The sequence below is a fragment of the Salmo salar genome, chromosome 14 (genome assembly GCF_965601325.2).
Source record: "Salmo salar chromosome 14, fSalSal1, whole genome shotgun sequence".
Classification (NCBI taxonomy): domain Eukaryota; kingdom Metazoa; phylum Chordata; class Actinopteri; order Salmoniformes; family Salmonidae; genus Salmo; species Salmo salar.
In genome coordinates, this window is record NC_138304.1 from 42,650,156 (window position 1) to 42,674,417 (window position 24,262).

At 42.4% G+C, this 24,262-nt stretch overlaps 1 protein-coding gene across 4 annotated transcripts in view; it reads right to left on the reverse strand.

Moving 5' to 3' along the window:
* Positions 1 to 138: 138 nt before the first annotated feature.
* LOC106569669 (calmodulin-regulated spectrin-associated protein 2) overlaps positions 139 to 24,262 on the reverse strand; it is a 73,667-nt gene continuing 49,543 nt past the window's right edge. Inside the window, exons 6-22 of one of the 4 annotated variants that reach the window (XR_014380375.1) lie at positions 23,376 to 23,515; positions 14,740 to 14,830; positions 14,466 to 14,562; positions 14,271 to 14,293; positions 13,766 to 14,138; positions 12,969 to 13,626; positions 12,742 to 12,882; positions 12,166 to 12,394; positions 11,657 to 11,837; positions 10,796 to 11,453; positions 9,161 to 9,297; positions 8,392 to 8,600; positions 6,590 to 6,686; positions 6,177 to 6,257; positions 3,018 to 3,200; positions 2,736 to 2,854; positions 139 to 2,637 (exon numbers count right to left, since the gene is read on the reverse strand). Coding sequence is in view for 2 of the 4 variants with exons in the window: in XM_082960991.1 (XP_082817117.1) it covers positions 2,335 to 2,637; positions 2,736 to 2,854; positions 3,018 to 3,127; positions 6,590 to 6,686; positions 8,392 to 8,600; positions 9,161 to 9,297; positions 10,796 to 11,453; positions 11,657 to 11,837; positions 12,166 to 12,394; positions 12,742 to 12,882; positions 12,969 to 13,626; positions 13,766 to 14,138; positions 14,271 to 14,293; positions 14,466 to 14,562; positions 14,740 to 14,830; positions 23,376 to 23,515 (3,566 nt within the window). In the remaining 2 variants the exon portion in view is untranslated. Of the gene's footprint in view, positions 2,638 to 2,735; positions 2,855 to 3,017; positions 3,201 to 3,279; positions 6,258 to 6,589; positions 6,687 to 8,391; positions 8,601 to 9,160; positions 9,298 to 10,795; positions 11,454 to 11,656; positions 11,838 to 12,165; positions 12,395 to 12,741; positions 12,883 to 12,968; positions 13,627 to 13,765; positions 14,139 to 14,270; positions 14,294 to 14,465; positions 14,563 to 14,739; positions 14,831 to 23,375; positions 23,516 to 24,262 lie in introns of those variants that run through there. The other 3 variants (XR_014380376.1, XM_082960991.1, XM_082960990.1) reach the window with 3 other exon arrangements.

Genomic DNA, 24,262 nt, shown 5'->3' on the forward strand with positions numbered 1-24,262 from the left:
CTGAAGGTGCGTTTGTTTGCCCTGTGGCCCCAGGTTGCAGGTTCAAGACCCACTTGTTATGTAATGCAGTAACAACAAAGAATAAAACTCTGAGCTAGCCTAAGTGGATAACCAAGCTTCAAAAACATTGATCACAAGTTTCAATGAAAATGAACATTTTAATATAGTTCAAAGGAATATATAAAAATAACATAAATACATGAACATATTGACAGGGTTAAAATAAAACGAATTTAGATTGGGAAAAACAGAATGGTATCTCATTCATATCTGATTATCCACTACAGACAATAGTATGCAGTGGGACACAGTTTGCAGTCATTTCTCTTTCTATGTGTTGCCTGTCACTCATACATAACATATTTTACCCTCTCATGCTTTCAAAATACTTCCTTTTGAGACAGATATGCTGCTCACATGAAATCTCAAAATGGAAAATGGTTTACGAAAAAACACATAACAAAATACTGTATATAATGTACAGCGTAAACACTGCTTTACTCCAAAATAAAATAAATGAAAGTTTCCTTCCATAGGTTAGAAGAATATAAAATGTTAAAGCATAATGTAACAGTAGAAATGTTTCATCTTTCTGTGATCTACTTTATGTAAGTACGCAGTTATACAACAACAAATACTGCAATCTACAGTGGGAAAGTATCATGAATTGCTATCGATGAATTACTCTCAATTGTATATGTACACATAGATGTATTGTGGACTACTTTGAGTGTAAAGGGAATTCAACAGTTAAGATACTATTCACAATAAGGTAAAATGCTTTTGAATATCTGTGAGGTCCAAACACATACTGTATCCCAACAATAACCTTTATAGGACATTTTCTCTGAATTACACAGGCGCATGACACAATTTGTGAAACTTGGTGCTATTCTACAGCTGGAAATCGTCCTGTCAGTGACATTGAAAAGCGATTACACACTTACATTTTTTAAGCAACAAAAGTCCCCATATATATTAAGTTTATATACGTCCATATTAAATGATAAACGCTAGTTTGACTCATTCATTTTGAATGGAATAGGTATTTATATACAAACTAAATTAACTTATACAGTGTATATAGTCTTAAAGTATATTTATATTTCTGTCAATTAAATTTTAAGACTTCCAAAGTCTTATCAAAAACAAAATATATTAAGTCAGTTGCTGACATTCCCGTGAACTACAGTATCAATCAAAAGTGGACACACCTACTCATTCAAGGGTTTTTCTTTCATTTGACTCTTTTCTACTTTGTAGAATAATAATGAAGACATCATAACTATGAAATAACACATATGGAATCAAGTAGTAACCAAAAAAGTGTTAAACAAATCAAAATATATTTTATATTTGAGATTCTTCAAAGTAGCCACCCTTTGCCTTGACAGCTTTGCACACTCTAATATTGTACAATGTAGAAAATAGTAAAAATAATCAAAAACCCTTGAACGAGTAGGTGTGTCCAAACTTTTGACTGGTACTGTAGATGATACTTAAATCAATGATTTTACAATCTAGTTCTTATCGAAAGTAACAACAACCTATTTCTGAGGTATTCACCTAACTCAATCTTGGCACTTGTTTACACATTACACAAACCGAACTGCTCAGTCTTCTCTTTCAGCCAGAGAGAAAAGCAAGCCTCACACACAGCCAATCATCCTGCACTCACAAAAACATCACAACTGGCACTTAAATATAACATAATCGCTGTGCTTTCATATGACACACAAAACAAGCATAAGGCCAAACATGATGAACAGAGAGAACTCAAGCTCGGTCTATTTCAGAGAGATGACATTCAGTGCTTCAGTGGTCTGATTCAGTAAGGCTTTCATCAGCCCCCCTCTTTTTTGGGCACACAAGAACATGGACACCGATGCATGCTGACGAACACACACACACATGCTCCATTAGAATGACTCTGCGCCCCCCCCCCCACACACACAGTCTTGCATAACAACAACAATGTCCCTTGAGGCTTGTGTTGTTTATTCTTCTACATTCCAGTTGTGCATAATTTCAGCAGTGTTTTCTTAAGAAGAAAAACCCTTCTACATAATCATCCAATTATACTGTATATCAGACCCAGATGAATGCTGAGTTTAAGTGTTCTGGGGATATCTTACTGGGAAAGAACATTAGAAAGCTGGACTCTTTAGCACCGTTCATACCAAACCAGACCCTGTAATATCCCAGGTCATACCCAGACCTGGGTCCGTTCCTGGGTCGGATAACCCACAAAGTCTCCCCTCAGTCCTCAACTATAACCCAAGACACCGAACAACAATATCCTTGGTTTGTTATGAAAACGGCTTGTTGCTGTGACTACTTGAGACTACCCAGTTTCTTGGGTGTGCCCTGTTTCTTGGTCTGCCACAGGTGGGGGGCGATGGTGATGGCGTCTACACTAGCCGACATGGTCTTTGCCGGGATGTGGCTGAACTGCTTCCTGTCCGAGTTGTACTTGTACAGTCCCTCGATCATCTTGGCCGTGATGCTCTTTGGCCCGATGCCCGCCAGCTTGGTGATCTCCTCCGTCTCTGGACAGTAGGAGTACACCGAGCGGAACTGGCAACCCGTGTCCCGGAATAGAACCAGGAAGTTATTGGCCCCCGACCTCTCCATTTCCTGAAAGAGATAGGGAAGGAAAACAAAGGAACAAAACTTGAAGTAAAAGAGTGAAGTAAAATGAGAGAAAGTAGCAGAGTGTACATCAAACGGCCTACATCTATTATCTTGTTCTTCTGCTCTTCGTTGACCTTGCCCGCCAGGCAGCAGTGGGCCAGTGCATTCTGGATGATATGCTTGTTGGACTTGGCACTGGGCTCCTTGTACAGCTTTGGGCCTGAGGGAAAAAGTAGATACCAGCATAAGGTATGCAGTGACATACTAAGAGAAAGTCAGAACACAGCCTGTTCTACACATGGACCAGAGAGCTCCGGTATACTGCAGTAGTTTGGTCTCCTTTTGAAAGCAGAATACTGTGATTGTAGTGGAGTGGTCCGTACCTGTGTACTCTTGGTTGGAGGGAGTGGAGGAGGTTGTGGACTCGTTCTCCCAGTCCTTCTCTCCGTTACGAGACGGGCAGGATGACAGATTGCCCTCTGCAGAGTCTGGCCTCGCAGAGTCTGGCCTCGCAGAGTCGGCCTCGCAGAGTCTGCCTCGCAGAGTCTGGCATCACAGAGTCTGGCCTAGGGATGTCCCCCCCCCCCCCCCCCCCCCCCCCCCCCCCCCCCACACACACACACACACACACACACACACACACACACACACACACACACACACACACACACACACACACACACACACACAAACAGTACATTGACACACACACACGCAGACACACACACACATGAACAAGAAAACACACATTCCAGAACACACAGAATAACAGACACACACAGACACGTTCACAAAAAACAGAGACCGACAGAGACAGACACAGAGAGACAGACATAGAGACACACATATAGAGACAGACACAGAGACAAAAACACAGACATATACAGAGACAAACACAGAGAGACAAAGAGAGACAACAGACAGACATAGAGAAACAGGGTCAGACACTGTGACACAGTTCTCCCAGGCAGCCCTCCCTGTTCCCTCCTATTAGATCCTGCACAGTGATCTCTCCATGGCTGGGGTCAGATCAGAAGCATGTGCAGTGGAGCAAAGCAAAGCTAGAGTTCAGTCCTACATTCTGGCTGCTAGGATATTGAGGAGAGACTTCAGTAGGCTACAGCAGCTTTAGGCAACAGTACAGTAACAAGACACAGTATCCCACTGCAGCAGGCAGCCTCATGTCCCAGGCCCAGGCTCAGTCATGTCCTGGTTGGGGTTAGGGTTAAGGAGTCCGCATGCTTTCCTGATGAAACAGTTCTGTAGAGTTTGTGTATATATTATGATGACATTTTGTGACGTTTTTGTTTGTTTTTGGACTTCGGTGAGTTTTTTTCGGCTGTCTGGAGGCAAGCCGAAGTTCGGAGCCGAAGTCTACGCTGCTTTGTCAGTGATTGGTCAACAGTAGGGATTCTTCAACAACGTTTTTGTTGTCATTCGACAAGAGATTACTCGTTTTCATTGAAAAATATTGCAACAAACATCTTAGTTAGATGTAAAATTACGTGACTAAGATCTCCTCGGAAAAAACGTCAAAATGAATGATAGATTTATTGAGTTCTTAGATTCATTCTGACTATTTTGAGGAAGTGTATGGCTATGGCGTCTCAAAATGGACAAACAGTACTATTGCCGTTTTTATATCATTTTTCAAGTGAAGGTCTTTTAAGGAAGTATGCGAGCACACTCGTTCGGTTTGGCTAGGCGCCAGCCGAACTGAGGCATGCTGACGCCTTTAGTGTGTAACCTAGCTTGAAGTCTCTGCGTACAAAACAAAGGGACTGGGATCATTGTGATGTGATTCTGGGGGACAGCTGTGATTCAGTGAGCCTGGCCGTGGGAGTCAGTGCCTGGGACGGGAAAGTGCCTGCCTGCTGCAGCTTGGATGGCTCTGGGTCTAGTATATAGAGGGAACAAGAACACACATCAGCTAAATCATGGAGCAGCTAGTCTGGAGCAGCTATCATGGAGCAGCTAGTCTGGAGCAGGTATTATGGAGTAGCTAGTCTGGAGCAGCTATCATGAAGTAGCTAGTCTGGAGCAGGTATTATGGAGCAGCTAGTCTGGAGCAGGTATTATGGAACAGCTAGTCTGGAGCAGGTATTATGGAGTAGCTAGTCTGGAGCAGCTATCATGGAGCAGTCATCATGGAGCAGCTAGTCTGGAGCAGGTATTATGGAGCAGCTAGTCTGGAGCAGTTATCATGAAGTAGCTAGTCTGGAGCAGGTATTATGGAGCAGCTAGTCTGGAGCAGTCATCATGGAGCAGCTATTATGGAACAGCTAGTCTGGATTAGTTATCATGGAGCAGCTATCATGGAGCAGTTAGTCTGGATTAGTTATCATGGAGCAGCTATCATGGAGCAGTTAGTCTGGATTAGTTATCATGGAGCAGCTATCATGGAGCAGTTAGTCTGGATTAGTTATCATGGAGCAGCTATCATGGAGCAGTTAGTCTGGATTAGTTATCATGGAGCAGCTATCATGGAGCAGTTAGTCTGGATTAGTTATCAAGGAGCAGCTATCATGGAGCAGTTAGTCTGGATTAGTTATCATTGAGCAGCTATCATGGAGCAGTTAGTCTGGATTCGTTATCATTGAGCAGCTAGTCTGGATTAGTTATCATGGAGCACTTATCATGAAACAGCTAGTCTGGAGCAACTATCATGAAGCAGTTATCATGGCGCAGCTAGTCTGGAGCAGTTATCATGGAGCAGCTAGTCTGGAGCTGTTATCATGGAGCAGCTATCATGAAGCAGCTAGTCTGGAGCAGTTATCATGGAGCAGCTAGTCTGGAGCTGTTATCATGGAGCAGCTATCATGAAGCAGCTAGTCTGGAGCAGTTATCATGGAGCAGCTATCATGAAGCAGCTAGTCTGGAGCTGTTATCATGGAGCAGCTATCATGGAGCAGCTATCATGAAACAGCTAGTCTGGAGCAGTTATCATGGGGCAGTTATCATGAAGAAGCTAGTCTGGAGCAGTTATCATGGAGCAGCTATCATGAAGCAGCTAGTCTGGAGCAGTTATCATGGAGCAGCCTCAGAGCAGTGAGTGCTACAGCAGAGAAAGACCAAAGTCGGTGAGGCGTAAAGCAGAGCGGAGGCAGGAAGCTAAAGGCATCATGTATGAATTGAGGCAGAAGCAGCTGTGGTACTGAGGGGAATGATTCTGCTGTTTTAAAGTAGGTAATTGGTCATCACTTAACTGATACAGCATGAATGTGAAATAACATATATTATCAATCAAATGTATTTTATATAGCTCTTTTTACATTAAAAACATATGGATGTGTTCTCTATGTCTCAGTTCATACTTAGAATTGATGTTTGTATACTGTATGTGTCTTGCTCAAACATTATCAAAACATATATGTGAGTTCTTTAAATATTCTGTCAGATGGGGAATTTTTTTGCAAAGATATTACCTCAAGTAAAAATGGAATTGATTGATCAATCTGGTCTGTGATGCAGCAGCAGAAACATAAAAGCTAGATAAAAGTCTAGGCCCTCGGCTGATCTAGAGAGGCAGGGGCCTTACTAACCTTCCCTTTCTCTCTTTGGGAGAGCTTAAAAAGAAAGAGATATGGCCTCTCACAGTGCCTAGTTTACTGCTTCTGGGGGGTCTGTGCAAAACAGAGGGGAAAACAGAGAGGAGAGAGGAATAGAGCGAGGAGGAGGAGAGAGAGAGGAAGATTAAGATGCAGAGGTTAAGATGCAGAATGAAAACAATTTTGTTTGCATTACATAGACAAGTCATAAGACACATTAATGTCCTCTTGAAGGAGTATTCAAGCTCTTGATGCTCTGTAAGGCCTTTGTTGTATTGTAGCCAGCCTGGGTGCCAGTCTGTTTGTGCTTAACTCAACTTCTTTGAGATTGTCATGCCAAAAGAGTTGGCTAAAGCAGGAACAGGATAACTGTACGGTCTTTTTAATCAGCCAATAGCTGACCTCACCTGGGAGTCCTCTTATCTCCCGCGTTGCTGTCGTTGTCGGCCAGGTTGAGGGAGGCCAGGGACATGCTGGAGACTGAGAACCCACGCGGCCGAGTACCTGGACGAGGTAAACACAGAAGACATGTTTGAGTGTGTACTAAATACACATCTACAGTCCCTTTGGAAAGTATTCAGACCCCTTGACTTTTTCCACACTTTGTTACGTTACAGCTTCTAAAATATATTAAATGTTTTTCCCCCTCATCAATCTACACACAGACCCTTTACTCAGTACTTTGTTGAAGCACAATTGGCAGTGATTACAGCCTTGGGTCTTCTTGGGTATGACGCTACAAGCTTGACACACCTGTATTTGGGGAGTTTCTCCCATTCTTCTCTGCAGATCCTCTCAAGCTCTGTCAGGTTGGATGGGGAGCGTTGCTGCACAGCTATTTTCAGGTCTCTCCAAAGATGTTCGATCGGGTTCAAGTCCGGGCTATGGCTGGGCCACTCAATGACATTCAGACACTCCTGTGTTGTCTTGGCTGTGTGCTTTGGGTTATTGTCCTGTTGGAAGGTGTACCTTCACCCCAGTCTGAGGTCCTGAGCGTTCTGGAGCAGGTTTTTATCAAGGATCTCTCTGTACTTTGCTCTGTTCATCTTTGCCTCGATCCTGACCAGTCTCCAAGTCCATGCCGCTGAAAAACATCCCCACAGCATGATGCTGCCACAAACATGCTTCATCGTAGGGATGGTGCCAAGTTTCCTCCAGATGTGACGCTTGGCATTCAGGCCAAAGAGTTCAATCATGGTTTCATCAGACCAGAGAATCTTGTTTCTCATGGTCTGAGAGTCTGTAGGTGCCTTTTGACAAACTCCAAGCGGGCTGTCATGTGCCTTTTACTGAGGAGTGGCTTCCGTCTGGCCACTCTACCATAAAGGCCTGATTGGTGGAGTGCTGCATAGATGGTTGTCCTTCTGGAAGGTTCTCCCATCTCCACAGAGGAACTCTAGAGCTCTGTCAGAGTGACAATCGGGTTCTTGATCACCTCCCTGACCAAGGCCCTTCTCCCCTGAAGGCTCAGTTTAGCCGGGAGGCCAGCTCTAGGAAGAGTCTTGGTAGTTCCAAACTTCTTCCATTTCAGAATGATGGAGGCCAATGTGTTCTTTAGGACCTTCAATGCTGCATACATTTTTCTGTACCCTTCCCCAGGTCTGTGCCTCGACACAATCCTGTCTTGGAGCTCTACAGACAATTCCTTCGACCTCATGGCTTGGTTTTTGCTCTGACATGCACTGTCAACTGTGGCACCTTATATAGACAGGTGTGTGCCTTTCCAAGTCATGTACAATCAATTTGTAGAAACATCTCAAGGATGATCAATGGAAACAGGATGCCCCTGAGCTCAATTTCGCATCTCATAGCAAAGGATCTGAATACTTATGTAAATAAGGTATCTGTTGTTTTGTTTGAATACATTCTTTATTTTATTTTTTTAAACCTATTTTCACTTTGTCTGTGCACTTGAGAAAGACACTTAACCTAATTTGCTCCAGGGGTGCCGTACTACTATTGCTGACCCTGTAAGACAACACATTTCCCTGCACCTATCCGGTGAATGTAACAACACAAAAATGTATTCAATTAATGTGTTGGTCCCCACAAGGAAAAAGGCTATTTTAGAGTTAGGGGTTAGTTTTAGGGTTAAGGAAAATAGGATTTTGAATGGGAATACATTTTTGGGTCCCCACAAGGATAGTAAAACAAACACGTGTGTGTGTGTGAATCTATTTGTATACTATTTGTAGTATGTGTGTGTTACCCGTGGCTCTGACAGGGGGCTTGGGTGACTCCATGACGTCCCTGTGGATGGATTTGGGGCGTGGCTTCTTTTTAAGACTTCCATGGCGGGGCCTGACATCCATATCCTCCACCTGCTTCAAATGCTTCCTCCTCATGTACTCGTTCTTTATGTAATCTTTCCTTTGCTTTTCATCCTCTCGCTTCTGCTGCTCCTCCTCTGCTTTCAGCCTAGGGAAAAGGGAGAAAAGAGATGAAGCTTCAATACTTCTGTGGGATTACCAAATAAGAGAAGTTACTAAGGGGTGGATTTTCACTGACTACATTCCAAGTGGAAGTTAAGATTCACCCCTCAATGAATAAAAGAGAAGTAGCTTGGGTCTGAAACCAACCCCGAATGGTAGTTTTCAGACTCCCTAATAGCAGTTTTCAGTCCCCTTAAAGGTAGTTTTCAGACTCCCTAATAGCAGTTTTCAGTCCCCTTAAAGGTAGTTTTCAGACTCCCTAATAGCAGTTTTCAGTCCCCTTAAAGGTAGTTTTCAGACTCCCTAATAGCAGTTTTCAGTCCCCTTAAAGGTAGTTTTCAGACTCCCTAATAGCAGTTTTCAGTCCCCTTAAAGGTAGTTTTCAGACATCCTAAGGGTAGTTTTCAGACCCCTTAAAGGTAGTTTTCAGACATCCTAAGGGTAGTTTTCAGACCCCTTAAAGGTAGTTTTCAGACATCCTAAGGGTAGTTTTCAGACCAGGCATAAGAGTAGAAAGGGTACAAGGCCTTGAAGGTGCAGACTGACCGTGCTTCCTCCTTCCTCTGCTCCTGTTCCAGCTCCTGCTGCTGTTTCTTCTCCTGTGTCTCCTTCTCTCTCCTCAGCCTCTTCTCCAGCAGAGCAGCCCTCTTCACCGCCATGTCCTCCTCTCCCTTCCCATCGTCCTGGAGGGGTATGGGGTGGACACAGGGTCAGAAATAGGTTTGCAAACATTTCAGAATTTAAATGGCTGCCATTTTGACACCAAAGTTCTACTTAGAGTGAAAATTGTAATCTTCTTGTCATGGAATGTTTGGTGCCAACATGAAGGCTAGTTTACAGAACTTGTTTTTTTTGTAGCTCCAGAGACTAAATGAGATCAGACAGCAGTGTCACATCCTAGTCACGTGTGGCTCAGTTGGTAGAGCATGGTGTTTGCAACACCAGGGTTGTGGGTTCAATTCCCACGGGGGACCAGTACAAAAAAAAAATTTTTATGAAATGTATGCATTCACTACTGTAAGTCGCTCTGGATAAGAGCATCTGCTAAATGACAAAAAATGTTTAAAAAAAAAAAGTAAAATGTAAATCCTCTCACTTCAAAGATCACTCATTAAGATCAGTCAAATGTATGTCAGGGGGAATTCAGGCATCCATTCCATCATGTCAGATGCATATGACCAATTGTAACCAGTTAGAGCATGTTGTGCAGTGGTGGCTAGATTCTTTTTTTTACTGGGATAAGGACATTTGTACTTCTACATCTGCATTGCTTGCTGTCTGGGTTTTATGCTGGGTATCTGTATAGCACTTTGACAACTGCTCATGTAAAAAGGGCTTTATAAAATAAATGTGATTGATTGATTGAGTTGTGTCTGTTGAAAGTTGATTGTAGCTTCCAGAAAATACACTGAGTAGCTTTTAGCTATCCAGTCTGTTTGCAATCCCATCTGCAGTGGTATACTGTACAGTAGCTCAGTTGGCTCCATTCTCCTAGCCTAGCTCTGTTGGCTCCATTCTCCTAGCATAGCTCTGTTGGCTCCATTCTCCTAGCCTAGCTCTGTTGGCTCCATTCTCCTAGCCTAGCTCTGTTGGCTCCATTCTCCTAGCCTAGCTCTGTTGGCTCCATTCTCCTAGCCTAGCTCTGTTGGCTCCATTCTCCTAGCCTAGCTCTGTTGGCTCCATTCTCCTAGCCTAGCTCTGTTGGCTCCATTCTCCTAGCCTAGCTCTGTTGGCTCCATTCTCCTAGCCTAGCTCTGTTGGCTCCATTCTCCTAGCCTAGCTCTGTTGGCTCCATTCTCCTAGCCTAGCTCTGTTGGCTCCATTCTCCTAGCCTAGCTCTGTTGGCTCCATTCTCCTAGCCTAGCTCTGTTGGCTCCATTCTCATAGCATAGCTCAGCGGTCTACTACTCTAGCATTACTAGGTGAGCGGTTTCATTCTTCGACCTAGATACTGTACACACAATTACTGTCCCAGACCCAGAAGAAGTCATGGTTCATGAGTCATCCCATAGTTCATGTTGTGCCAGACACACAGTTCTGCATGAACATTATACTGTCCTATTGCTTTTACATTGCTTACACTGTACACGTAACTTTACACTGTACACATTCAACATTTTAGAGTCGTAACATGCTAAATACAGTACTTGTACCGTCATCTCACAATTCTGAAATTCCTACCTTGTAGAAGAACCCACAGCACATTTTCTGGTCCTCTCCGTACAGCTCTCCACTCGTCTCCAGACCCTGTCCTCCCAGAGGCTTCAGTGCGGACATTGGTACTTCTACCAGGTCTCTACTGGGCTGGGACAGCACCTCTGCCAACTTCTTCGTCCTTCCATCTCTCCTCTCCTCCTTCCTGTCCTGCTCTCTCCCTTTAGTGGGCGAGGAGGGATGAGCGCATGCACTCCGTATCCCCGCCTCCACTACCTCTGGCTGTGTCTCAGGCTGCTCATTTTGGTTCTGGGGCTCCTCTGCTCCCCCTGGGGCCCCTCTCTCCTTGCCCTCTTCTGTGGCCCCAGGACCCTCATCATGTCCCAGGTAGGCAAAGGAGGTGACCTGGGTCTGGCTTGGGGAGAAGCGTCGTAGCCTGGGCAGACTGTCCACGGACGTGGGGGTGTTGAGCATCCGTCTTAAGGGGGTTACCTTGAGCTCGCTGGGGTGTGGGGTACGGGGGGTGTGAGGGGTGCTGGCGTGGAAGGAGGCTGGTCGCCGCTTGAGGCCGCCAGGGGAACGGTGGGGGGCGCGGGGGGAACCACCGGCAGAGGACAGGATGGGGGACAGGGACCCCACGGACCCCCGGCCGGCTACGCTGTTGCGCCGGAGCTCCCGTAGCTGCCTGTAGAGAGAGCAGAAATGTGGAATTACATTTTTGCAATGATAACTAATCAAGCAATAATAGTATTGCAATAATTGATGTTACCACAATTAATGAATGATGACACATGGTTTTAGTCTAAATATCATGCCATTCTAATGTACCATTTATGTGTATTGATTATTATACCTGTGTGTGTGTGTGTGTGTGTGTGTCAGTGGTACCTGTGTGGTGAGGGCGCTGGAGGAGGTATGACCCAGGACTGTTGCAGTTCCCTCATGGCCATGATCCTGTCCTGCTGCTGAGCCAGCCGCTGCATCTCCGTCTGCAGGAACCCCAGGGACGTGTTCAGCCTCTCGATGGAGCTGGTGTACTCAGCCAGGTCCACCTCTCCAGCCACTAACCCTGGAGCAAGACACAGCGGACACGTCTACTTTATAAGGTGGGTATCACATGTATAAAACAGTACACATCCTGAAGTATGACTGCTCTCTAGCCTGGCCCTCTATCATGTTGTAATAATGGTCAATGGCCATTGTCGAGACAAAACTGGCAACAGCACAAACAGAGATGGGACCAGGCTAGATTTTATTGAACCTTTATTTTGAACCTTTATTTTTTATTTTGAGTCAAAGCTGAGACCAAGATGTCTTTTTCAGATGCTCCAAAGAGTGGAAAATTAAAGTACATGACAAAGTTGTTGATTTGATCAGGAGCTATAGTGGTGACCCACCTGCACCCTCCTCGCAGGGGGACTTGGGAGCGGCTCCATCGGGCTTGCACCTCTCCGCCTGGCCCAGACTGCCTGACGGGGTGAGAAGGGGGTCTGGGGAGGATTTGTCCAGGTCTGGGCCCCCAGGGATGGGACTGGTGGGAGAGGGGGTTATCCCTTTCCGTCTCACCACGTTGAGGAAGGCTGTCCGGCCCATCTTCTGACGATGCCGGGTGAACGCTGCCTCCACCTGAAACAGTGACAAAAATTGTTGATTATTTCAGCACATTTTTTATAACCAATGAACATGCTGGCTTGGTATCCTAAATTATCCAACAAGATGATGGTTCAAATGAAGTGATTTCTGATTGATTAGGTTTGATAACCAACTCTAATCATTTGATTGGACTGCTCCTTAAAAAACCCTAGTAGACTGTTGTCTGTTTTTTGTCTGACACAATACCCAATCACCTAAGTAAATGGTGCACTACTTTTGACCAGAGCCCTATGGAAATAGGGAATAGGAACTCTTCGGGAATACGATGCCATTTCAGACGCCGAAGGGAAGACGCTCTCAGAAGCTGAACTAGCCTATACCTTCTTCTTCTGGGCCTCGATGGCTCTGCGTTTCTCCTCCAGCTTCATCTTCAGGTGCACCATCTCTGACGACAGCAGGTGGGTGTGGTCTCTGGGAGAGGGTGTGGCCGGGCTCCGGGCTGGGTGGGCGGGGCTTGAGCCCTGTGAGGGTCAGAGAGAGAGAGAGAAACACAGAGTAGGAAAAGGGAGTTGAGAGAATAGATCAGAGAGACAGTTTCTCTACGGACCTCAGGTGTGGCAGTTTGTGTGGGGGGCGTGTTCGGAACATTGAGCTCGGAGATCTCGGGGGTGGTCCCTCCACTGCTCCGTCCCTCGAGCTTACGAAACTTCTGCTCGGCGAAGCTGGTCATGCGAACCACACCTCCGCCTGAACCGCCAGAGGACGAGGCAGGGCTGGGCACATGGGACAGGGGGGCGGGGGGCACCGAGCTGGGGCATGGGCTGCTCCTCTCTCCCCTGTCTCCGTTCCTCACCCCCCTCTCTCCATCCCCCTCTGGTAGGGGACAGGATCGGGTCATAGCCTCATAGTCAGGGTCTATATCAGAGTAGTCCCTGAGGGAAGAGTTGTCCTCCTCCAAACTCTCCTGGATGTCCTCCGTCCTCACGTGGATCCCTGTGTCCACCTCATCCGTAGAGGCTGAGTTGGGGTCGGCCTCGTCCGCCCGGGCCTTAGCCGATCCTGGGTAGTCGTCAGGGTCGTCGCCTGGGTCTGGAGGTTCGGCTCCATCATGTAGGAAGAAGCCGTTGGCCCCGGGCCCCAGGCTGCCGTGGGGCCTCTCTGTGTCGTGGATGATCTTCAGGGCCTCCTCGATGCTGGGCGGGGTTGACGGGCTGACGGGGCCACTGCCGCCCTTGCCGTTCTCTGGGAGAACGCCATTGGAATATCTAGATTACCAGACATGTATGATAATTTATTAGACACTTATTCATAGCATATAACAGTTAACATGTATGTAACATATTTACATTCAGTATGTGTCCCCCGTGCAGACATTAAAACCCACAACAGATCCATCAGACGTACCCGCTCTGGTTCCTGTGTGGCTGAGTCTGCCCACGCCCCAGTGCTTTATGGGAGTTGTAGTTAAGTGAGTCCCTGTCGTAGTCCTCCTCAGGTATGTGTCCGGCACTGCAACCCTGACCGTTAACGCTGACCGGCTGAAAGGGGAGTTGGTGCCTCATACCCCCACGAGGTGTGTGGTGAACTTTGAGCCCCCCCAGGCCCTCTGTGCTGGCAGAGCGGGTCATGCCTCGGAGGGAAGGACCCCGACAGGGAGGGCCGCTTGGGTCCCCATCCAGAGGAATCTCAAAGGAGATGCCTCGAGACCGTCTCTCCTTAGGCCACGTCCCCACACAGCCGTCCACATAGGACATGGACGACGACCTCTTGATCACACCTGCCAGGAACAAGGAAAATGATTAGCTTGACTCACACAGAGTACCAGTAGTAGTTAAGAGTCTTCATCCAGATAAGATAAAGGAGTGTTTGTGATTCTGAGGAGAGGGGTCGGTAGTTCCTGTGTTCTTACCTGAAGCAGAGTCTGGTTGAAGCCTGAGAGAGCGAGAGTGAGAGAGCAAGAGAGAGAATTTTACGATAAAGCTCAAGAGCATACCTCCTGTAACTGCTAAGTTGAACTATGCTGGACCTTTCACAACATTGTTCAATAAGAGAAAATGAAATAACTACAGGTGATTATATTTCTCCACTCAATATTAATTCATACCTGTCATGTTTTGGGCTGTCAGGTCTGTCCCCAAAGTCCTTTTTGGCTGGGCTACACATAGGACCCATAGTCCTGGATGAATGGGCAGGATCACCGGCTGGGTACAAACAAACACCAATCATTCTTCAGGATTCTCAAGTCAATAAAGGTATGTGACGTGATCTGAGTTCTGGTCAAAACTGAAATATAATGTGATATGCAAATGAAGTTGATTTATCTTCATAATCCCAACCATCATCATCCTTTTTTGGCTTTCACACACCAATATCCTTACCTTGTGGGTCAAAGACTCTGGGCTGTACAAACGAAGGCTTCACCACTTCAAACCACCAGAACAGCTCTGCCATAAACACCAGGTAGTTGTTCTGCAACAGGACAAAACACACCATAAACACCAGGTAGTTCTGCAACAGGACAAAACACACCGTAAACACCAGGTAGTTGTTCTGCAACAGGACAAAACACACCATAAACACCAGGTAGTTGTTCTGCAACAGGACAAAACACAGCATAAACACCAGGTAGTTGTTCTGCAACAGGATAAAACACACCATAAAGGCCAGGTAGTTCTGCAACAGGACAAAACACACCATAAACACCAGGTAGTTACTCTGCAGCAGGACAAAACACACCATAAACACCAGGTAGTTACTCTGCAGCAGGACAAAACACACCATAAACACCAGGTAGTTGTTCTGCAACAGGACAAAACACACCATAAACGCCAGATAGTTCTGCAACAGGACAAAACACACCATAAACACCAGTTAGTTGTTCTGCAACAGGACATAACACACCGTAAACACCAGGTAGTTGTTCTGCAACAGGATAAAACACACCATAAACGCCAGGTAGTTCTGCAACAGGACAAAACACACCATAAACACCAGGTAGTTGTTCTGCAACAGGATAAAACACACCATAAAGGCCAGGTAGTTCTGCAACAGGACAAAACACACCATAAACACCAGGTAGTTACTCTGCAGCAGGACAAAACACACCATAAACACCAGGTAGTTGTTCTGCAACAGGACAAAACACACCATAAACGCCAGATAGTTCTGCAACAGGACAGAACACACCATAAACACCAGGTAGTTGTTCTGCAACAGGACAAAACACACCATAAACACCAGGTAGTTGTTCTGCAACAGGATAAAACACACCATAAACGCCAGGTAGTTCTGCAACAGGACAAAACACACCATAAACACCAGGTAGTTACTCTGCAGCAGGACAAAACACAGCATAAACACCAGGTAGTTACTCTGCAACAGGACAAAACACACCATAAACACCAGGTAGTTACTCTGCAGCAGGACAAAACACACCATAAACACCAGGTAGTTACTCTGCAACAGGACAAAACACACCATAACCACCAGGTAGTTACTCTGCAACAGGACAAAACACACCATAACCACCAGGTAGTTACTCTGCAACAGGACAAAACACACACACACGAGATACATGGGGAAAAGGAAATGTAATACATCCAAATAACTGCATTTGTCCAGAAGGTGTCTCTGTTGAGACAAGTCACAGATGAGGCTGGTAGATCAATGATGAGGTCAGGGATAGCAGGTAAAGCTGCCTCCCAGCTACCCTGGTTGCTAAGTAACTGAGTGTGGGTGTGTGTGTTATTGGCAGCCTCAGATTTCTCCGTTACCTCAACATCTAGTGTATAGTGGAGAAAACTGATATATATTAGAGAGTGCCATAGACACACACAACACAGAGTATAATACGGCTTCATTCCTTTAATGATTTAAATGGTAGAAACAGACGAGCTCTGGAGACCTCCATCCAAGAGTCATTCATTTGTTGAGCGCCTTTTCACCCACTTCTTTTGACTGGGCCTCTATCTCTATGGAATGGAGGGTCTTCATTGACCACAACCTCCCCGCAAACTAAGACTGGACTGCAGATTTCAAAACATTGTTGCTTGGATATTCCCATCTGGATTGTCAAGAGCTTTAGGACATTGAATTGAGTTTAGAGTGTAGGACACCCACCCACACTGTGGTGGTCTGGTTAGGGGTTATGGAGAAAGTTTGGCCAGTAGTAGTGAGTTGGCTCCATGCCAGGGCCTTTAGCTGCTCTTCAGGACCAGTTCTCTCACTCTCTGCCCCTCCCTGAGACACTTGTAGCACTGTGACCAGTCTATACCCACCCAGTGGTGCATGGTGTGTGTGTTCTAGCAGTCTATAACCACATTACATAGTTACATTACATGGTTACATTACATGGTTACATTGCATGGTTACAATACATGGTTACATTGCATGGTTACATTACATGGTTACATTACATGGTTACATTACATAGTTACATTACATGTTTACATAACACATTCTGTATGAATGAGCAGTAAATCAGAACTCATTCTGTATGAATGAGCAGTAAATCAGAACTCATTCTGTATGAATGAGCAGGAAATCAGAACTCATTCTGTATGAATGAGCAGGAAATCAGAACTCATTCTGTATGAATGAGCAGTAAATCAGAACTCATTCTGTATGAATGAGCAGGAAATCAGAACTCATTCTGTATGAATGAGCAGTAAATCAGAACTCATTCTGTATGAATGAGCAGGAAATCAGAACTCATTCTGTATGAATGAGCAGGAAATCAGAACTCATTATGTGTTATTTGTAGCGCATAAATAATCAACAGTTCTGTCATCCTCTGATAGAAAAGGGCAAAACAACAGAGGCAGAGAGAGGCAGGGAGAGGCAGGGAGAGACAGGGAGAGACAGGGAGAGACAGGCACAGAGAAAATAGCATGCCACTTCTCTCTAAGCAGCCTCTGTCTGTCTGTCTTAAGGGGAGAGCTTGGCTAGCTAAAGGGTCCTGTCTGTTTTGGAATAGCAACACACACACACACACACACACACACACACACACACACACACACACACACACACACACACACACACACACACACACACACACACACACACACACACCAACGCTTATTTGACTTCATGGAACAGTCAGTATGGCAACATGGGCCCCTCCTACACAAACACACACACACACACCCAAATCATTACTAACCCTAACTCTATGTATCATTACCAATTCTATGTATCATTACTAACTAACTCTATCATTACTAACAAACTCTATGTATCATTACTAACTAACTCTATGTATCATTACCAACTCTATGTATCATTACCAACTCTATGTATCATTACCAACTCTATGTATCATTACCAACTCTATGTATCATTACCAATTCTATGTATCATTACCAACTCTATGTATCATTCATTACTAACTCTATGTATCATTACTAACTAACTCTATGTATCATTACCAACTCTATGTATCATTACTAACTCTATGTATCATTACTAACTAACTCTATGTATCATTACTAACTAACTCTATGTATCATTACCAACTCTATGTATCATTACTAACTCTATGTATCATTACTAACTCTATGTATCATTACTAACTCTATGTATCATTACTAACTCTATGTATCATTACCAACTCTATGTATCATTACTAACTCTAACTCTATGTATCATTACTAACTCTGTATCATTACCAACTCTATGTATCATTACTAACTCTATGTATCATTACTAACTCTATGTATCATTACTAACTCTAACTCTATGTACCATTATTAAATATATATATCATTATTAAATCTATGTATCATTACTAACTCTATGTATCATTACCAACTCTATGTATCATTACTAACTCTATGTATCATTACTAACTAACTCTATGTATCATTACTAACTAACTCTATGTATCATTACCAACTCTATGTATCATTACTAACTCTATGTATCATTACTAACTAACTCTATGTATCATTATTAACTCTATGTATCATTACCAACTCTATGTATCATTACTAACTCTATGTATCATTACTAACTAACTCTATGTATCATTATTAACTAACTCTATGTATCATTACCAACTCTATGTATCATTACTAACTCTATGTATCATTACTAACTCTATGTATCATTACTAACTCTATGTATCATTACCAACTCTATGTATCATTACCAACTCTATGTATCATTACTAACCCTAACTCTATGTATCATTACTAACTCTGTATCATTACCAACTCTATGTATCATTACTAACTCTATGTATCATTACTAACTCTATGTATCATTACTAACTCTATGTATCATTACTAACTCTAACTCTATGTACCATTATTAAATATATATATCATTATTAAATCTATGTATCATTACTAACTCTATATGTATCATTACCAACTATATGTATCATTACTAACTCTAACTCTATGTATCATTATTAAATCTATGTATCATTATTAAATCTATGTATCATTATTAAATCTATGTATCATTACTAGCTCTGTATCATTATTAAATCTATGTATCAATATTAACTCTATGTATCATTATTAACTCTATGTATCATTATTAACTCTATGTATCATTACTAACGCTAACTTTATGTATCATTACTAACTCTATGTATCATTACTAACTCTAACTTTATGTAACATTACTAACTCTATGTATCATTACCAACTCTATGTATCATTAATAACTCTATGTATCATTATTAACTCTATGTATCATTACTAACGCTAACTTTATGTATCATTACTAACTCTATGTATCATTACTAACTCTATGTATCATTACTAACTCTAACTTTATGTATCATTACTAACTCTATGTATCATTACCAACTCTATGTATCATTAATAACTCTATGTATCATTACTAACTCTAACTCTATATATCATTATTAAATATGTATCATTATTAAATCTATGTATCATTATTAAATCTATGTACCATTATTAAATCTATGTATCATTATTAACTCTATGCATCATTACTAACTCTATGCATCATTACTAACTCTATGCATCATTACTAACTCTATGCATCATTACTAACTCTATGCATCATTACTAACTCTAACTATAAGTATCATTACTATAACTATATGTAGTAATACTAAATCTATGTATCATTACTAACTATATGTATCAATACTAACTAAATGTATAATTACTAACTCTATGTATCATTACTAACTAACTCTGTGTATCATTAACTCTATGTATCATTACCAACTCTATGTATCATTACCAACTCTATGTATCATTACTAACTCTATGTATCATTACTAACTCTATGTATCATTACTAACTAACTCTATGTATCATTATTAACTCTATGTATCATTACCAACTCTATGTATCATTACCAACTCTATGTATCATTACCAACTCTATGTATCATTACTAACTCTATGTATCATTACTAACTCTATGTATCATTACCAACTCTATGTATCATTACCAACTCTATGTATCATTACTAACCCTAACTCTATGTATCATTACCAACTCTATGTATCATTACCAACTCTATGTATCATTACTAACCCTAACTCTATGTATCATTACTAACTCTGTATCATTACCAACTCTATGTATCATTACTAACTCTATGTATCATTACTAACTCTAACTCTATGTACCATTATTAAATATATATATCATTATTAAATATATGTATCATTACTAACTCTATGTATCATTACCAACTCTATGTATCATTACCAACTCTATGTATCATTACTAACTCTAACTCTATGTATCATTATTAAATCTATGTATCATTATTAAATCTATGTATCATTACTAACTCTGTATCATTATTAAATCTATGTATCAATATTAACTCTGTATCATTATTAACTCTATGTATCATTATTAACTCTATGTATCATTATTAACTCTATGTATCATTACTAACGCTAACTCTATGTATCATTACTAACTCTATGTATCATTACTAACTCTATGTATCATTACTAACTCTAACTTTATGTATCATTACTAACTCTATGTATCATTACCAACTCTATGTATCATTACTAACTCTAACTTTATGTATCATTATTAACTCTATGTATCATTACTAACTCTAACTCTATATATCATTATTAAATATGTATCATTATTAAATCTATGTATCATTATTAACTCTATGCATCATTACTAACTCTATGCATCATTAGTAACTCTACGCATCATTACTAACTCTATGCATCATTACTAACTCTATGCATCATTACTAACTCTATGCATCATTACTAACTCTAACTATAAGTATCATTACTATAACTATATGTAGTAATACTAAATCTATGTATCATTACTAACTATATGTACCATTACTAACTAAATGTATAATTACTAACTCTATGTATCATTACTAACTCTATGTATCATTACTAACTCTATGTATCATTACTAACTCTATGTATCATTACTAACTCTAACTTTATGTATCATTATTAACTCTATGTATCATTACTAACTCTAACTCTATATATCATTATTAAATATGTATCATTATTAAATCTATGTATCATTATTAAATCTATGTATCATTATTAACTCTATGCATCATTACTAACTCTATGCATCATTAGTAACTCTACGCATCATTACTAACTCTATGCATCAATACTAACTCTATGCATCATTACTAACTCTAACTATAAGTATCATTACTATAACTATATGTAGTAATACTAAATCTATGTATCATTACTAACTATATGTACCATTACTAACTAAATGTATAATTACTAACTCTATGTATCATTACTAACTCTATGTATCATTACTAACTCTATGTATCATTACTAACTCTATGTATCATTACTAACTCTATGCATCATTACTAACTATATGTATCATTACTATAACTATATGTATCAATACTAAATCTATGTATCATTACTAACACTAACTATGTAACTTTACTAACTCTGTGTCATTACTAACCCTAACTCTGTATCATTACTAACTCTATGTATCATTACTAACCCTAACTCTGTATCATTACTAACTATATGTATCATTACTAACTATATGTATCATTACTAACCCTAACTCTGTATCATTACTAACTATATGTATCATTACTAACTCTATAAAGGTTAAATTCAAAATACCCCCTTTCAGCCATTTGTCCACACAAACCACTCAATGATATATATATATATACACTGCTCAAAAAAATAAAGGGAACACTTAAACAACACAATGTAACTCCAAGTCAATAACACTTCTGTGAAATCAAACTGTCCACTTAGGAAGCAACACTGATTGACAATAAATTTCACATGCTGTTGTGCAAATGGAATAGACAACAGGTGGAAATTATAGGCAATTAGCAAGACACCCCCAATAAAGGAGTGGTTCTGCAGGTGGTGACCACAGACCACTTCTCAGTTCCTATGCTTCCTGGCTGATGTTTTGGTCACTTTTGAATGCTGGCAGTGCTTTCACTCTAGTGGTAGCATGAGACGGAGTCTACAACCCACACAAGTGGCTCAGGTAGTGCAGCTCATCCAGGATGGCACATCAATGCGAGCTGTGGCAAGAAGGTTTGCTGTGTCTGTCAGCGTAGTGTCCAGAGCATGGAGGCGCTACCAGGAGACAGGCCAGTACATCAGGAGACGTGGAGGAGGCCGTAGGAGGGCAACAACCCAGCAGCAGGACCGCTACCTCCGCCTTTGTGCAAGGAGGAGCAGGAGGAGCACTGCCAGAGCCCTGCAAAATGACCTCCAGCAGGCCACAAATGTGCATGTGTCTGCTCAAACGGTCAGAAACAGACTCCATGAGGGTGGTATGAGGGCCCGATGTCCACAGGTGGGGGTTGTACTTACAGCCCAACACCGTGCAGGATGTTTGGCATTTGCCAGAGAAAACCAAGATTGGCAAATTCGCCACTGGCGCCCTGTGCTCTTCACAGATGAAAGCAGGTTCACACTGAGCACGTGACAGACGTGACAGAGTCTGGAGACGGCGTGGAGAACGTTCTGCTGCCTGCAACATCCTCCAGCATGACCGGTTTGGCGGTGGGTCAGTCATGGTGTGGGGTGGCATTTCTTTGCTCGCCAGAGGTAGCCTGACTACCATTAGGTACCGAGATGAGATCCTCAGACCCCTTGTGAGACCATATGCTGGTGCGGTTGGCCCCGGGTTCCTCCTAATGCAAGACAATGCTAGACCTCATGGGGCTGGAGTGTGTCAGCAGTTCCTGCAAGAGGAAGGCATTGATGCTATGGACTGGCCCGCCCGTTCCCCAGACCTGAATCCAATTGAGCACATCTGGGACATCATGTCTCGCTCCATCCACCAACACCACGTTGCACCACAGACTGTCCAGGAGTTGGCGGATGCTTTAGTCCAGGTCTGGGAGGAGATCCCTCAGGAGACCATCTGCCACCTCATCAGGAGCATGCCCAGGCGTTGTAGGGAGGTCATACAGGCACGTGGAGGCCACACACGCTACTGAGCCTCATTTTCACTTGTTTTAAGGACATTACATCAAAGTTGGATCAGCCTGTAGTGTGGTTTTCCACTTTAATTTTGAGTGTGACTCCAAATCCAGACCTCCATGGGTTGATAAATTGGATTTCCATTGATTATTTTTGTGTGATTTTGTTGTCAGCACATTCAACTATGTAAAGAAAAAAGTATTTAATAAGATTATTTATTTCATTCAGATCTAGGATGTGTTGTTTAAGTGTTCCCTTTATTTTTTGAGCAGTATATATATATATATATATATATATATATATATATATATATATATATATATATATATAGCACCACTCTACCTCCAATGTCAACACTCCATATCCCTCCTTACCTAACCCAGGCCATGACCCCCCCTGGTCCCTCGCTGTCCCCCCAGCCCATCCCCTGCCCCCCTCCTGTCTCCCCAGCCCCCTCCCTGTCCCCAAGCCCCCCTCCTGTCCCCCCAGACCTCCTCCCTAGTCCACAGCCTCCCTCTCTGCCCTGTCCCCCTAGTTCTACCTTGATGGAGGAATGAACATAGAGCCTACCTTGATGGAAGAGTGGGCATAGAGCATGTCCTCCAGGGAGAAGTGGCAGCAGTGGTTGAGGTTGTCCCGGCAGAACTCTTGCACCAGCTGCAGATTGTACAGACTGTCAGCCAGCGACATGGTCTCCTTCAGACAGATATCTGGAGGGTGGGGAGAGGAGAGAGCACAGGGGCGGAGTTAGAGTTTAAGGGTTTGTTTTAAAATATATTCGAAAAGCTTCAGCAATGCATCAATGGCTTGTTTGTTTGGGGTCACTTAGAAATTACCTTGTTTTTGAAAGAAAAGCAAAAAAACTTTGTCCATTAAAATAACTTCAAATTGATTAGAAATACAGTATAGACATTGTTAATGTTGTAAATGGGCCTCTGTACGCCTATGTAGATATTCCATTAAAAAATCTGCAGTTTCCAGCTACAATAGTAATTTACAACATTAATATCTACACTGTATTTCTGTTATTTTAATGGACAAAAAATGTGCTTTTCTTTCAAAAACAAGGACATTTCCTGGTGACCCCAAACTTTTGAACGGTAGTGTACGTATACAGTTTAAACAATATATATTATTGAGATTGGCCATGGTCTGTCTTAAAAACATTGACATTTATTTGCATTTGTACTTTATTAGAAATGTACCTTTTGTAAAGTATTTAGTATTACTTGTAGTATTTGGCCAGAATAACAGTGGACGGAGGCAGGGTTAGAAGGCAGGGTCGAGGGCAGTGAATATCTGATAGTAGCACACAGAGCCATCTATATATGACTGGGCACAAGTAGAGGGAGTGGAAATGTTTATCTTTCAATAAATAAGTCAACGTTCTTCTCTCATCCAACGGACTATGTCGCTATTAACTCCTGACCAATCACATCTTAGCCAGGCCCTGGGGC